Below are 13,599 nucleotides of genomic sequence, written 5' to 3'. Positions count from 1 at the left end.
GATTTTCTTAAAGCCTAACCCATTAACAAATCCCAAGTGTCCAAATAATCTAATTAATCACATGTTTATTAATCTATTTTTCAATCAAACCAAATTAAACAAAGATTTATGCTTATCTTACCATTAATAAAATACTTAAGTTAAAATACTTTAATCCTTAATTAATTGTGATTTTTAACTAAAACATGTTTATAGCTAATTAAACTAAACTTTTACACAAATTTTACCGTTAACTCTTTTCAGCATACCATTAGGAACCAAATAAATGAAATTTACAAAATTAAACAACTTGCTTACCTCAAATCCACACTTTCTCTCTCTAGATTCTCTCTCTAACCCAAGTTGCTATAGGTGAAATGGTGGAAAACGAGCTACAGCCCCCTTATTAAGGGGTCTCCATGCAGCCAAGCATGAGGTGGCAGCCATGTGGCTACCACCAATCCACCCCAATAGGAGGTGGCATTCCACTAACTCCAATTCCCATATTTTGCACTTTAGTCCTTCAAGTTATCAAAAATAAAACCCATAATTGCTCATTAGTCCTTTAGGTTTTCATAACCCTAATCAACCCCTAAGAACCTAATAAGCATGCTTAAGTCATTAACTAATCTCACTTAACCTTAATCAAAGTTTAGTTCATAATTAAACAAGATTAGCACTAAACTAGTTTTAACATCTAATTAAGCATGCTTAAAGTTAAGTACTAAGATAATCATTATTGCCTATTTAATTCATTAGTACTAGGTGTTACACATTCTTTGAACCGCTTCACCTAGCTTAAAACCATCCACTTTGGGCCAACTGTTGGATTCATATATGCTTACTCCTTCATCTTTAATCTCTAGAATTTAACACAGCTCTCGAACACCAAATTTGATTTCAATTCCGCTCACATATGTTTTAATTAGTCTCTCATCTTCGCAAGTCATATTGGAATAAAAGCATCTCACTAGTCGTGGATAGAAAAACCCTTATTCATATAAACAAGAGGTAGCCATCCCATGGCACCAAAAAGGCGCTCAAATCCAAAGTATTTCAACTCAAAAAAATTAATTTTCCTACTTGGGAAGACAGTTCAGTGGGTTAAAAAAACAATATATCTCTTTCCTTGTTCCATGATCTTAAACATGCGTGTATCATACTTCACCTTTTTTCATGCCTCTGTAATTGATTCTAGCATAGCTTGCTTTCCTTTAGCCTTGTTCCCGAATGGTACACCTCCATTGGATTCCATTCCTTTGTAACTAGTTGTGTGTACAATTGGCATCACTGTAAGGGACGGGTGAAGAATTTGGGAGACATCATCCCTAAATAACTCTTTAAATTTCCAATTCCTAAGTTCAATTTCCAATTTCCGAAATTCTAACTTCCGCAATTATTTATCCAATCATTATTATTTCATCATTATTATCATTTCATTTATTTATTTATTCACTTATTCATTTATTTAAAATTCCGTCTTTAAATAATTCTTCAAAATTCCGATTCCCAAATTTAGTTCTCTGAAATTCCAATTTTCTAATAACCAAACTTAATTTTCAGCTTCCAATATTCCAATTCTCGCATTTATTCCTTTACTTATTTATTATTATCATTATATTCATTTATTTCTAAAAAAATTTCCTTCGAATGATTTCCAAAATTTCCAATTTTTATAATTCAATTTTCATAATTTCTACTTCTCAAATGATTTTCAATTATGATTTCTTTCAAAATTTAATTCCCAAAGTCCCAATTTTCATAATTTTATTTTTTTAAAATCCCAAACTCTCAAATAATTTCTAAAATTCCAATTTCTTTTAAATTTAATTTCTAAAATTCTCAATCTTACATTTAATTTCTAAAAATCCAATTTTCAAATGACTTCTAAAACTCTAATTTTCATATAATCTCTAAGACTCCAATTTCCAAATAAATTTCAAAAATTCAGTTTTCTCTCAAACAATTTTAATTTCTGTTTGGTGATGCATGTGATATGTTTTGTGCTCTTTATTGTACACTAACCCCATTTTTTATGATAACGTATTGCTCGTTCGCGGCCCAGGTACACATACATTCTCATTCTGGTCATTCTCTATGCATGTTTTGATTCCCATATGTGCATGATCAATTTGAGTATCCATTGATTTTTCTATTGATTGCCACGTCAGCTTCATTTTATTAGTAGAGACCCGAATTTAGGGACTTAGAGGGATACTACGGTCTTTATCGTACCTTCCCGATAAGTAACCTAACCCCCGAGCCCAATCCGATTTTTCAAAGACTATCTTTTCCAAAATAAGGAGTCGCACTTAGGGTTTTCTTTCTTATTTTGTTTACCCTTTTAAAAATAAAACAAAAATAAGTGGCGACTCCAAGTCATTTTTTTTTTAATAAATAAAATCATTTTCAAATAAAAATCGAGCTCGCCATCGAGTGGAAAACACATGAGCCGAAATACGAGGTCCACAGTCATGCACTTTATTTAATTCCCGCATGAAAATTCTAATACTTTCTCCAATAATTATATTTGGGGAAAAAAATTTTGACATTAAGTCATCCACCATCTTCTCAACTAAACCATTGGAAATATGGTTAAACACTCCTACGTGGACATAGGCACATAACTTAGGAGGGATATGAAATTTGTGCCATTATATAAGGGTATTACACTAATTATACAAAGGAAATGTACTAATTGTACAAAGGTGTACAAGATTACCCTTTGTGAATTATTTTAATCAATTCTAAACCACGTTTTTATTTTCCTTGTCACCCAAGGATTGTACGCCTATGTCATGCATTTTATTTAACTGTCACATGGAAATTCTAATATATTCCCTAATAATGATATTTGGAGGAAAAAAAATTGATTCTAAGTCATCCACCATTCTCTTAACCAAACCATTGAAAATATGATTAATACACCTACATGAATATATAACTTATGAGAAATATGAAATTTGTGTCATTGTACAAGGGTATTACACTAATTGTACAAGGGAAATGTGCTAAGTGTACAAGGATGTACAAGGCTCCTAATAGGTTTTGTATAATTTTTAAACAACTTGAATTTGACATTAAGATGATTATTGATAGTTTTTTTTTCTTTTTTTACCAAACTATGTCATTAAGACATTCCCTACAAAAATTAACACATAGGAAATAAAATTAAAATCAATCATGTTTGAAATGTTCATTATAAGTAAACTAAATGAAATATATATTTTTACTATGTTGCCTTTATAAACATAATTTCATTGTTATCAATAGAGATTCAAAAAATCATATTTAAATGGAATTAAAAATAAAAAAAATATTTTTATAACATTTTTATTTTTTAAAATCATTAATTTAAATTATGAAATTAGTTTTAAAATTAAAAATATTTGTTGTAATTATAGTTTTGAAGATTTCATGATTTTTATCTTATTACTTTGAAAAAATTGCTTTAATAAGAAAATATTTATTTTAATGATTTTAAATATTTAAATCTTTATTTAAAAAAAAATATTTAGGATTAGTGTTGAGAGCAATTAGGTAATTTTGGAATGGAGAAATTTTGAATATTTTGAAGACTTTAATTCGGCCAATTACCCTATTTACACTTTTAAAATTATTGGAAGTTTGGTAAATTAATATTTAAAATATTGTCTTCTTTATTAATATTATATATATATATACATGTGAGTGTTTACATTATTTTTGAAATAATAAACACCATGTGTCTAATTTGCAAGTTAGAAAAAAAAAATATTTTATGAAGTATTTAAAAAGTATTTATTATATGTTCTATAAATTTGAAAAAATATAATATTTGATAATACCTAATTTACAAGTTAGAACAAACAAATAATGTTAATATTTTATGAGGTGTTTAAAAATTATTTAATATATATGAGAAATAATATAAGTTTGAAATAAAGAATAATATTTATTATATATTATGTAAGTTTTCAACATATTTAAAAAATATTTATTATATATTATGTAAGTTTGAAAAAAAAATATATTTGATGAGGTATTTAAAAGTTATTCACTTCAAAAATACATTTGGAAATAATAATTTTTAACCATTTTTCATATTCAATTTGATGAAAAAAAATTATTCAAGTTGATTCCACTATTAAATGAGTGAGAAAAGAGTAAAAGAGTTAAAGAGAAAATAAGAAATGTGAGATGATAGGTTAGTTTTTCATTTAATAGTCAAAGGTATTTGAGGGATTTTTTAAAGATAATATCTTTTATTTCAATTTCTAATCTTTCATTGAGTTTTGAATTTAATTAAGAGTGATGGAAACACCTTACCTCAATTACCAAACTTAGTTGGGTTAAAAATACAATTCTCCCAAAGAATAATTTGCAACTGCTGGATCCTACACTTGGTGACCACAGGGATGAGTTTAATAGATTGGTCATTGATATGGAACATATTCTGGGATTAGAAACTGATTTTGTGGTTGTAAGGAATGAGAGGAATTAAGTTGAGTTGCTTTATAGGGTTGACCCGGAAACTGGGGATTTTAGCAGTGGGTCTCTCAAGGTTTCCAGTCCTGTTGGTTCTACTTCGGATGAACAACATACAAGACCAGGATGGAGATTGAGAAACTTTCCCAACAACAACACTTGGCTTGTTGATTTGATTCAGCGGAATAATGACTTATTCTTGTATGAAGCATGGCGGTGCCTTCTACATACAATCCCAAAGACACATTACCAGGAGGGTCCCTACATATCGATGCCTTCTGTTCAATTCACTAGGCATGATACCTCTGGCCACAACATAGCAAACCTTGCAGTCCCATAAGGAATTAGATATATAAAGTTTGTGAATCTGTCGCCCATTATTGGACTAATTCAAGCTTAATGCCCCCATTGATATATTCTATCCTCGAGAACTCAGGGCATCTTGCTGTTGGTCCAGTCTTGATGGCATCACTGGTCATAGGTACGGTGTTAAATAACATGGTTTCTTACACTGAAGATCTAAATCTGTATCCCAAATTGGTTTTCACTGCAACCTTCTTTGCTGTCATAATATCTCTACAACAATTGAAAGAGACACGAGTAGTCCTGGCAAACTATCGACATGGGATCTTGCTGCCTTGACAAGGTTTATTGAAACATTTGACACCTCAAATGAAGATGGAAGGGAGGGTATATCTGTTTCAATAGGTATTCTAGTATGGAAAATATCTCGGGAAAGGAGATGGGCTCTTACACCGGTGCATTTGTTGAAGGCTCTAGAATGAAGGATTCATCCCTATGATTACTGCCGAAAGCTTCAAGAATTTCGAGAAAGCATTATGTACTGCTCTCTGTGAGGGACCCATTGTTTGTGAAATAGTATGCTCCAGTTTGCTGATTCTCATTCAACAAACTAAAGGGACTATAGATGGAAAAATTGATCTACATGGTCCAGACACGATCAGTTCCAGACAGAGAACCTTAACCAGTTATGCCCTACAAGTTGTAGTAGAACATGGAGACTGCTTAAGGTGGTCTGTGATTGAAGAATGGGAAGTCCGTAGTCAGAGTAATGATTTTGGGTTGATGCGGACAACTGAGTTAGAGAATTGTTTTCCAAAATTTGATTACAGAATTTGCTTTTGAATCGACCTATGTGCCAACCCAGTTTCTTTTGGGTCTCATGGTAAACTCATCTTTGATTTGGAATATTGATCTGGTGGGTTTTCTTTTTGCAACACTAATGATATCAACACTCCAGAGTTCTCATTGCCTGTTCCCTTAATGCCCAGACAGCTTCTCATTCATCAGCCTTAGCACTAACACCACTTATAAGAGGACAGCTACAGAGCTTACGTGAAGCAATTGATAGTTTGATACATGTCTCAATAGCACTCTACACCAGTCCGTGGCTCAACCTCCGCTACAGTTGTTGAAATTTCCAACACCTTGATGGCCCTCTGGCTCATTTGCCTACGGTTCTGCATTGGGCATTGCTCGAGCAATGGAATGCTTACGTTCTCACGGGATCATACATACCGATCTGAACCCATAACTAAGCTCCTCAATACACATGCAAGGAGAAGAAGAATTACGGAGGTATAAACTTGGCGAAATCAGGTGCTTTTTCTTTTTTCTTTTTTCTTTTTTTTAAAAAAAGAAGGGTTTAGATGCATTTTCTTGGAAAAGAGAAGGGACTCTCACTGTTGAAGATTCACTCACGCATGGGACCTAACTCTGTGATGAATGTGATATACCCTGACAACCAAGTGACTTTATCCTCCCCGTTATTGCATGTTTCAATGGCCACGACGGGCATCAGAGTTATACACTGCATGTGGTCGATCACAACCTACATCAAATGCTTTGGCAAAGGATGCTCGTGTTCTGGAAGATGCTAAACCCTTCTAATGAAGTTCCTGGTGGGATTCCTGAGGAGTTGGCAGAATTCAGGGACACGTGTAAGAAGAATTTTGTGTACATAATCAGAGATTCCAGTTTCAAATAATGCGTTGTTCAGAGGCTTTGGTTTTGTGAAATTTGAGAATCCGGAAAATGCCAAACGAGCACTGGAAGCTTAATGAATCACCTTTCGGTTCGAAGGTTCTGTATGTAGCAAGAGCACAAAAGAAGGCAGAATGCAGATGAGGATTAAGCATCAGATCGTACAACAATGCAGAACTTTGGACCCTGAGCCTCACTACCGCATCAGAGTGCTAGGGCACCCTAAAGCACGTGTGATTCACCCCTTATTTCTTCACGCATGCTTTCAAATTTGATTTTCAAAAAAATCCAGTTTTCAAATAATAAAAACTCCTTAACCCTTATTTTTATTATTCATCCTTGAAATTATAGGTCAATAAAAATCCAACTTTTAATAAATTAGTTTACTGCCAAAATTTCTTTTTGGCATGCTGTGGACCCCATATTTCGGCTCATGCGTTTCCCACTCGAAGGCGAGCTCAATTTTTGTTTAAAAAATTGATTTTATTGATTAAGAAAAAAAAAGACTTGGAGTCGCCACTTATTTTTGTTTTATTTTTAAAGGGTAAACAAAATAAGAAAGAAAAACCCTAAATGTGACTCCTTACTTTGGAAAATGTAGTATGTGAAAAATCGGATCGGGTTCGAGGGTCAGGTTACTTATCAGGAAGGTACGATAAAGACCGTAGCACCCCTCTAAGTCCCTAAAATGGGGTCTCTACTAATAAAATAAAGCAATCATGGCAATTGATGAGGGAATCAATGAATACTCAGAGTGATCATGCACATGTGAGAATCTAAACATGCATACAGAAAATGACCCGAGCGGGTGTGGATGCGTACCTGGGCAGTAATCCATAAAGCGCTATCAAGAAGTGAAGTTAGCGCACAATTAAGGAATAATTTCGAGCATGTCATAGAGCAGAATAAAATCGATCATGTATGGTAATTAAATCAAACAAACAATCAATCAATCATAAGGAAATCACATATGTTGGGCCCCAACCAAAGCCCGATTGATCTTGCATGAATTAATCTCACAAATTTCATTATTTTGAAATTATGAAAATTCATTATTCTTGCTTATGTAAAACCAAGAAAAACATAAGGTTTGAGAATCGGAGTAGAATTAAAATTGTTCAAGTGAAAATTGGATTTTTGGAATTTATTTGAAAATTGGAGCTTTGGGAATTAAATTTGAAAATTGGAATTTTGAGAATTAAATTTAAGAATTTGAATTTTGGGAATTAAATTTGAAAGAAATTGAAAATCAGGATTTTAAAGAATTATTTAAAAAAGGAATTTAAAAAAAAAAAAAGAATTTGAGAATAGAATTTTGGAAAATTCGAACTTTGGAGAATTATTTGAAAATGAAAATTTGTTTTGAAAAAAAAAATAAACTTTGATAAAAATAAAATAAATGAATAAATAATAATAAAATAAATGAATAAATAAGTAAATAAAATGGATAAGTGGGCTGCCCGTGAATAAAGGTGGATTGGAGAAAAGTTATGGAAAAAGTGAGAGAGAGAAAAAGAATTGAATATATGATTAAATAATGGTTTGGTGGTGAAATGAGATTCAAACTTATTATTTTTTTTTCATGACCCACTTTCCCATAACTCTTGCAGATTTGGGCTAAATAATTGAAGTTAATTTACACCACATGCAAAATGCCAGCCACAGTCACATATATGACGATAAAAAGCTATTAGAATGGGCGCTTTGACTTTTGTGGGAAACACGCGTATCATCCTCAGCAGCGTGGGATGCTTGAAGGACCAAATAAAATATATATATATATATATATATATGGCGTTGTAGAACCTAGTGTTGAGCTGTTGAACGACGAGGCTGAAATCGCGAGAAGCCTTGTGGAGAAGAGTGTAGCAGAAGACCCAGCGCGGCTCCGGAGGGAGCTGCTTCTTGACATGGCAATCCGCCATTTTCAGCTTCAACAGCAGGTATATGTCACCCGGGTGTGTCAAAATCTCTCCCAAACTGCCCATTTTCTCCACATTTCTCTGTATTTCGAGATTTGAAATTCGAGATTTGGAAATAGAGGAGTGACGGGCATGAAAAAAATTAAGAAGATGACAAGCTGAAGGTGGGCGTGCTCATGAGACTTCATGTACATGGAAAAAATGAAGAAATGAGCTGAAGATGGGTATCAGTGATGGAAATGGGTATGACAGATATGGGCGTGAGAGAAACGAGAACGGTGATCTTGATTCGCGAAGGCTGCCGTGAGAGGCCATGACTCACCCTTCTTCCTTATAGCTCATGCATTCAGATGAGTGTCGAAAAATAGAGGAAAATTATAGCAAAGAGACATCTCCACAAACAGAGCATAATAACACGAATAGCATAGGATGTCCGTCAAGGCTTCACCGCATGAATTATTAGTGAGTTGGCTGATTGAGTGGGGGAGACCAAATCGAATATGAACAAAACATGATTTTCATGCACTCACAATACGAACAAAACAGAGTAAAAACATCTTTTAGCAAAATGCAATGGAATAGCTAATATAAAACAATAACAAGCAACCCATATCCATCTCAAAGATCCCCAAGTAAATCAAAAGTGTAGCTTTAAGCCCACACTCGGTCTAAATGATGCAAAGAAACCAGTGAAGAGTAAGGTAAAAAAAAAAGAATAATTAGGAAAACAGAGACCTTGAGCCCACACTTACCTTTTGATCTTCTTTCTTTTCAAATGTCTGTTTTGCTTTAGGATAAATACGTCTGAAAGTGATCCACCCCAACCCTCCCAGTCACATAGCTCCCCGTTGCTCCTTTTGAGAAAATCCTCTCTAGTCGAAAACGAGTCAGCCCCCTCTCAGCTCTGCTCTAAAAAATATCCTCCTGGACAGCCCGAAAAATCCCTTCTTCCATCTGTGGCCATCCCCCTCCTTTGCTTTTTCTATATCCCTCTTCTCCCTTTTCTTCCATGTTTGTGTCTTCCTCAGCAAGCCATCCTGCCTGCTGCTACACGTCCCATCTGGTGGCTACCACCCATCCTCTCTAGCTGCCCGAGAGCAGCCCACTTGAGAGGCAGTCAGAAAATAATAAAATAAAATAAAAGCTAAAGCTCCTCGAGGGGGTCTACAAATATGCCCATCTTCGGTACAGTTCACGAGTGCAAGGAATATGAATACTGGAATGAAAAGAAAGTGTGAATAGTGAGTGTAATGAAGTGAACTCTATCGAAGAACGAAAGAGACCCCCAAAAGGACACTAGTAAAATAAGAATTCACTCAAACCAACAGATGAACACAAATGCTCTAACCCTAAAAGAAAAAGCACATCTCAAAACGCCTCTAAGGTTGCACCAAGGATCCACACTCTCTCCAAGATGTCTCCAAAAGTGACTCGAAGATCGATGTCAAAGATGAGTAACGGTCGAACCACCCTGGAGTACAAGAAAGAATGTGCCCGAAGGAGACTACCCTACGCGAACTATATGAGAATGCCAAGTGTAAGGTGCCCAACAGCATGATCGAAATATGCGTCACAGACTCAAAGAACTATGTCATGTGCAATGGAAGGGGAAGTCTAGAAGAGCAATGATGAATAGGCGATAAGCATCAAGTAACCAGGTGAGGAAAATAACTCTGAAAAACCAAAATGGAGGAATAATGGTGACTCAGAATGCAAAGAAGACTCAACTATGCAGGCGTGACTCGGAGGTGAACAAGACTCAACTCAATCCGACAAAACAATGACCGATCGATATAGGTGCGGTCCTGACTCAAACTAAACACGAAATGACAAGATGATGACCGATTGATATAGGTGCGGTCCTAGAAACTGAACTGACATGAAGATGAGATGACCGATCGATACAGGTGCTGCCCCGACTCAAACTGACACGATAATGACTGATCGATATAGGTGTGGTCCCAAAAACTGAACTAACATGAAGATGAGATGGCCGATCGATATAGGTGCGGCCCCGGACTCTAACTGACAAGACAATGACCGATCGATATAGGTGCAGTCCCAACTCAAACTGAACTGATAGGAAGATGGTCGATCGATATAGGTGCGGCCCCGACTCAAACCGACATGACGAATGACCGATCGATATAGGTGCGGTCCCGACTCAAACTGACATGGAAAATGACCGATTGATATAGGTGCGGTCCCAGAAACTGAACTGTCATGACAAGGAGATGGTCGATCGATATAGGTGCGGCCCCGACTCAAACTATAAGATGATGACCGATCGATATAGGTGCGGTTCCGACTCAAACTAATATGGAAAATGACCGATTGATATAGGTGCGGTCCCAGAAACTGAACTGTCATGACAAGGAGATGGCCAATCGATATAGGTGCGGCCCCGAATCAAACTGATAAGATAATGACCGATCGATATAGGTGCGGCCCCGACTCTAACTGACAAGATGATGACCGATCGATATAGGTGCGGTCCTAGAAACTGAGCTGACATGACAAGGAGATGGTCGATCAATATAGGTGCGACCCCGACTCAAACTGAACTGATAGGAAGATGGCCGATTGATATAGGTGCAGCCCCGAAAACTGGACTAACATGATGATGACCGATCGATATAGGTGCGGTCCCGAGTCAAACTGAACTGATAGGAAGATGGCTTATTGAGATAGGTGCGGCCCCGGACTCTAACTGACAAGACAATGACCGATCGATATAGGTGCGGTCCCGACTCAAACTGAACTGATTGGAAGATGGCCGATTGATATAGGTGCGGCCCCGAAAACTGGCAAGACAATGATCGATCGATATGGGTGCGGTCCCGACTCAAACTGAACTGATAGGAAGATGGCTGATTGATATAGGTGGGCCCCGGACTCTAACTGACAAGACAATGACCGATCGATATAGGTGCGGTCCCGACTCAAACTGAACTGATAGGAAGATGGCCGATTGATATAAGTGCGACCCCGAAAACTGGACTAACATGATGATGACCGATCGATATAGGTGAGGTCCCGACTCAAACTGAACTGATAGGAAGATGGCCGATTGATATAGGTGCGGCCCCGGAAACTGAACTGACATGACAGGAAGATGGCCGATCGATATAGGTGCGGCCCCGACTCAAACTAACACAACGAATGACCGATCGATATAGGTGCGGTCCTGACTCGAAAAACACAAACTAACAAGAAGATAGCCGATCGATATAGGTGCGGCCCCGACTCAGACTGACATGATGAATGACCGATCTATATAGGTGCGATCCCAAACTCAATCTAAACACGAAAAGTGATAGGAACATGGCCGATCGCTATAGGTGCGGCCCCGAAAACTCGAACTGACACAGAAAATGACCGATCGATATAGGTGCGGTCCCGACTCAAAATTCAAACTCAAACTAACATGACGAATGACCGATTTATAGGTGCGGTCCCAAAAACTGAACTGACATGACAAGGAGATGGCCGATCGATATAGGTGCGGCCTCGACTTGAAAACTCAAACTGATAGGAAGATGGTCGATCGAATGGCCCAAAGCCAAAGGATAACCCAGATAACGATGCAAGCAAACTCGGTCGAAGGGGATATGCCCCAGTATGACAACTCATGAGGATCGACAACTAGGTCAAAAGATAATGAAGCTTGTGAAAGGTCCGATGATCCTAGGGAAGAAGGGTATGCCCCAATATGACAACTCGCAAGGGTCAATAACTAGATCAAAAGGTGAATGAAGACTATGGAAAGCCCGATGCTCTCGAATGTAGGGTATGCCCTAGTATGTGACAGTGAACAGACTGAGATACACAATGTCTCAAAATTATTGTACTTTGAAATATGCTCATCCATCATGTAATGAAAATGTTCAACCTCAAATAGGTAATGCCAAACAGGACCATGTATCGTGACACCATGCTGACAAAACAAGACTAACTGGTGAATAACAACAATAATGATCAATACTCAAAATGAGAAAGAACAAGAAAATCAACACTCAACATGCCAACTGTCAAAGTGAAAACATCGTCACTAATAAATCAACAATCTGTCAGGCCCTGCCATCATGGAAGATGTTGAACCTAAAGTCCAAAAGATGTATGAAAGCACAACCAAGGTGATCGAGGACTGATCTACATCTCCTCCTAATTGAGAAAAGGGTGAGGTCATGTGTCACGGTAGGATGTGCAGGGTAAAAGAAGGTGATGGTCAGGCTCTGGTATGATAGAAGGCACGAAAGTATCCATGGTGAAATGTCTGAGTATGAAATGAGAGGTATGTAAGTATCTGAGATCATCCAGGTATGTCGGGGAGGCTAGACCCAAGGTGTCAATAGCTCCGTAATCCATCAGAAGTAAGCAATCACAAACAAAAAGCCAAATCCCGATGTCGAAACATCCAACTAGGTGGCTATGCCCCAGTATGCAATGAGGACAATATGAAATAGTCCAATAATCTCCATATCATCTGGTAGATGCTCCAATGTCAAGAACCAATTTGATCTCCCTCCAAAAGATGGATATGCCTCAGTGTAAAGCAATGCATCCGAGTCAACAACTGTTGAAAATGACCACGCATAGTGCATATCAATAAATCAATCGATCTCCACTCCTGATGCCAAAAATGGAAACATCTCAACATGATCCATACGAATAAGAATCCCCGGGCTCTATGAATGTGAATGAGGTGGCTATGCCCCAGTGTAAACCACCTGAAGTGACTATGCTCCAATGAAAAATCCAAGTCCATCATCGATGAGAGGGCTATGCCTCAAAATAAATCATCATCTCAAAAATCAACCATCAATGAGTAGAGTGTCCCAATGCAGAGTATCGAGTAGAGTGACTGTATCTCTAATAAAAGTGCTATCTGAAGTGGCTATGCCCCAGTGTAAGGTCATCCCGAAACTCCTAATCCATCATAACCCAAGTGAAGAAGCAAACTGACTATGCCTCAGTGCAAAGCATCATCCCGAAAGAAAACATCATCGATGAGCGGGGTATGCCCCAGTGTAGATAACGACGCCTCTGAAAATCCATCACTGATAATAGGGGTACGCCCCAGTGTAAATCATCATCTCAACTCCCCATCCATCATGCTCCGAGGAATAATCTCCGACTAATCTCGAGTATTGCCCATGTGTGAGCTGTCAAACACAATGTGAAGTAATGGCCTCAGGGTGGTCTTCAAACTCGGGACGTAACGTAG

The 13,599-nt window shown here is 37.1% G+C and overlaps 1 protein-coding gene across 1 annotated transcript in view; it reads right to left on the bottom strand.

The window, feature by feature from the left end:
* Positions 1-13,599, bottom strand: part of LOC109123661 (protein MICRORCHIDIA 7-like) — a 76,239-nt gene that overhangs the window by 57,336 nt on the left and 5,304 nt on the right. The window contains exons 2-3 of the mRNA XM_059741902.1: positions 9,125-9,176; positions 8,257-8,453 (exon numbers count right to left, since the gene is read on the bottom strand). Coding sequence (XP_059597885.1) covers positions 8,257-8,453; positions 9,125-9,176 — 249 coding nt within the window. The remainder of the gene's footprint in view (positions 1-8,256; positions 8,454-9,124; positions 9,177-13,599) is intronic.

Source organism: Vitis vinifera, chromosome 13, assembly GCF_030704535.1.
Source record: "Vitis vinifera cultivar Pinot Noir 40024 chromosome 13, ASM3070453v1".
Taxonomy (NCBI): Eukaryota; Viridiplantae; Streptophyta; class Magnoliopsida; order Vitales; family Vitaceae; genus Vitis; species Vitis vinifera.
The sequence above is the reverse complement of the archived record's forward strand: the minus strand, read 5'-3'. Positions and strand labels throughout refer to the sequence as shown.